A 3095-nucleotide genomic window follows, 5' to 3' on the forward strand; every position below is an offset into this window, starting at 1 on the left:
CAAATATCCCGTCGGTTAATCTTACCCTCTGTAAGAAAGTAAAATTTGAGTGATTACACAAGCAGAAAAATATTTGTTTATATAGGATCTTCGAGGGGTCTCGAACCCACCTAAGACTCTGGATATAAATATCCAGAGAACAGTAGAAATCCGTGGTACGTATCGCCATGAAATGATGTGCCCGTCCATTTCTAAGCCAATTTTACTGGGAATCCAGAAGGATGAGGAATGGACAACCCCAATCGGATTAATTCCATGGTACTGCGTGAGCGTAACCTGGACTAACATCCGTACAACATCCATGAATACAGTGCATCAGCGCGTTTGCCTGCTACAGTTCGACTGTATCTCTGTTCTGCCACTGAGTATCGATGTTATGCGATGCGAGTACTGTGTGTCTTTACAATATGCCAGTACAGTATGCCAATGCAGTCTGCTAGGTAATTTAAAACAGACAATTAGAAGCAGGAACACACACAGCAAGCGGAACACCAGCACCAGTTGTTTTGCTAGTACCGATACCGTTTTTTTTTAACTCTCTTTCACAACGATTTTGCCGCGCCATCAGTATAGTCTGCAGCATGCACAAGGAATTTTATGATGCAAGGGTGCGGACAATCCCAGACATTTTGAACAGGACATAACCATCTCAATATGTAGGCTACGAGTTAGGCGAGCGGCTGGAGCGTACCTCCTCCAATATAGTACAATTCTGAATTGCCTTCCAACACAGTTATAATAACAGCAACACAACCACGACCAATACTAAAATTTACCGCAGTTACAGTACTGCAATGTATCCTACTAAAAGACACAAGAACTTACATTATTAACGTTCAGCTGGAGCTATCACGTAAACATCTGTACTCAGCAGTTACTGCGGTGAAAACACGACAGGCGTCGGCGGGGTCAATAACGTCGTTGAAGCTTATTGATCATTATATAATAAGACACATTTCACTTTTCAACTCTAATTGCTAGTGTAGTTATGAAGAGCAGGGCTAGCTCAAATGTCGACCCCCGCGATCTAAGTAGATGGCTGAGAGATTGTCGGCTGGAAATCCTGTCATGCCCAATACTGTACACACACTGGCTGGAATTCCTGCGCTTGCTCGGTGGAAAATCTTACGCATCGTCGGAGATGCAGATATACAGGGGGTAAATCTTGGACCGGATAAAAAAAAATCATTATTAGTAAAATCAATAATTTGCAATTAAAAAACGGGTTATTGGGTGCTCTTACCGAAACTATAAGTTTTAAAGTGAATCAAATTTTATTTTATGGAATATCATCCAAGCAAAAGCAAGATTGAAGTTGCTGCTCGAACTGCTGGACGTCAGAAATAACATTGCTTGCACTATCACAGCTCTCTTCATGCTTATCTGTTATCTCCCAATAATGACATCAAGATAGCATAATTCGTTACAGCTTGCTGCTGTCGAGGCATCCTTGGGCAATCTGAATCCCTAATCTATCATTGATGTCAAGTGTGAAGAGAAATAGGAAACACGTTAGCTGCAACAGCATTTCTATCGTTGTCTTTTAGACGATGTATGCAGCTGGTTCTGATTGTAGCAGGTGACCACAACACCAACCAAGTACTATAGAACATGTATTTTAATTTTAAAAAATAATAATTAAGAAAATTTATTCATTTGATGCAGAAAACTAAAATGATAATAATAAGTCAAAACCAGCGACAAGGCATAAGTCAAATATTTTTTTTTAATAATTAATTTAAAAAAAATTGTATGTGGGTATGATAAAGTCGATCCTTATACAAGATCCAATAATTATAAAGTCAAACTTATACGAATAATATAGAAAGCGATATATAGGCAATATGTTTGCATACGAGCTTGAAGGTCTAAAGTGCTAAATATTCAAACTATTAAATGGGGGAGCACCTACCGTGTTAAGTTCCGTGGTAGAACTGGGAAGTTGATGTATGTCAGCAACCTTTCTCGCCCTGCCAACCAGAAGCTTGTAGCCAAGCAATAAAAGGTTTCAATCGAAACCCTTAATAAGCACATAACTACTGACTACAAGACTGATTCTAAGTACCGCTTCTATAGCGGCAAGAATATGGAATCTCATTTATATGAAGACATCCAGGCATCTGAGTTTTACGATAAGCTCGAGAATGTACTTGCCAGTCAAAAGAGCGCTTTTAAGGTGAATATTGCGCTCGGCTACGACTTTGTAAGCTTAGCCGACGATGAAGAAACTCGCTACTTCCATCCAAATCTGGCGAACACTTACGTGCTCAGCTCACCGGTTGCTATTAACAGTCGTGGTGATATTCGTAAGAAGATCATCTCGGAAATTCGGTCGATGGAGTTGGCTAACAAGCTAAATTACCCATCCAGTGGATACAAGCTTAACCCCCCGAGCGCGAAGGCCTGTATTAGACACGATTGCACAAAAAGTTTATCCTGTATTAGACACGATAAGGAAATAGACTTATTCTTATTATTGAAATATACAAATCTTCTGTCAACTAGGGGAAGGTGTCGTGAAGGCTGACACGAACTAGCGTGCAAAAACCTGTCAACGTCTGCGTCATAGACGTGTGCCATTTTAATTTTCTAAATATCAATTGACAAAGTGTTTGGAAGAGTGCCAGTTCCCGCCATAAGGTATGAGAGGTCACGCGTAAGCCACTCGTTTGTTGGCATTCCAGAATTTGGTGCGGAGGGGGGAGATGGCTGCAGCATTTAGAGCAGTGTGGTCGCAGCTACTGAAGGAGGGGTGGAAATCCAGCAGGCCAAGGGGGCTGGAGACCGACTATACGTACCTTCGCCCCGGCAAGACCAAGGCAGACGTGAGGGGCGTGGACTACTTCGTAGGTGACGAGGAACTGCTGAAGTATCTGGACAGGCTAGCTCTCGGTAACTCGATTCTCGTTATTTCATAACGCTGTCTTATTCTAACGTGCATGGGATTACAGAGGAGGTGAGACAGAAGAAGGCCAAGACAACGACACACGCTCTCCCATCTGCATCGTCATCTAACAATGCTGGAGCTGGTACGTGTTTTGCTTGCTAATCATGTATAGTACGTCCTAACCGACAGTTCTTATCACGTACAATAC

General features: G+C 41.8%; 2 protein-coding genes across 2 annotated transcripts; both read left to right on the plus strand.

Annotated features, from left to right (window-relative positions):
- Positions 1–2086: 2086 nt before the first annotated feature.
- On the plus strand, positions 2087–2537 carry PPTG_24066 (hypothetical protein; the record flags this gene model as incomplete). Its single annotated transcript, XM_008915002.1, has 2 exons — positions 2087–2429; positions 2506–2537. 2 exons carry the CDS (start codon positions 2087–2089, stop codon positions 2535–2537), a joined length of 375 nt encoding a protein of 124 aa, XP_008913250.1.
- A 168-nt stretch (positions 2538–2705) lies between these two features.
- PPTG_17358 (hypothetical protein) lies at positions 2706–3049 on the plus strand (the record flags this gene model as incomplete). The annotated part of the gene is made up of 2 exons (XM_008915003.1): positions 2706–2892; positions 2952–3049. The coding sequence occupies 2 exons, from the start codon at positions 2706–2708 to the stop codon at positions 3047–3049; spliced, it is 285 nt and encodes a 94-aa protein (XP_008913251.1).
- Positions 3050–3095: the final 46 nt, after the last annotated feature.

This window comes from Phytophthora parasitica (genome assembly GCF_000247585.1).
Source record: "Phytophthora parasitica INRA-310 unplaced genomic scaffold supercont2.66, whole genome shotgun sequence".
Classification (NCBI taxonomy): Eukaryota; Oomycota; class Peronosporomycetes; order Peronosporales; family Peronosporaceae; genus Phytophthora; species Phytophthora nicotianae.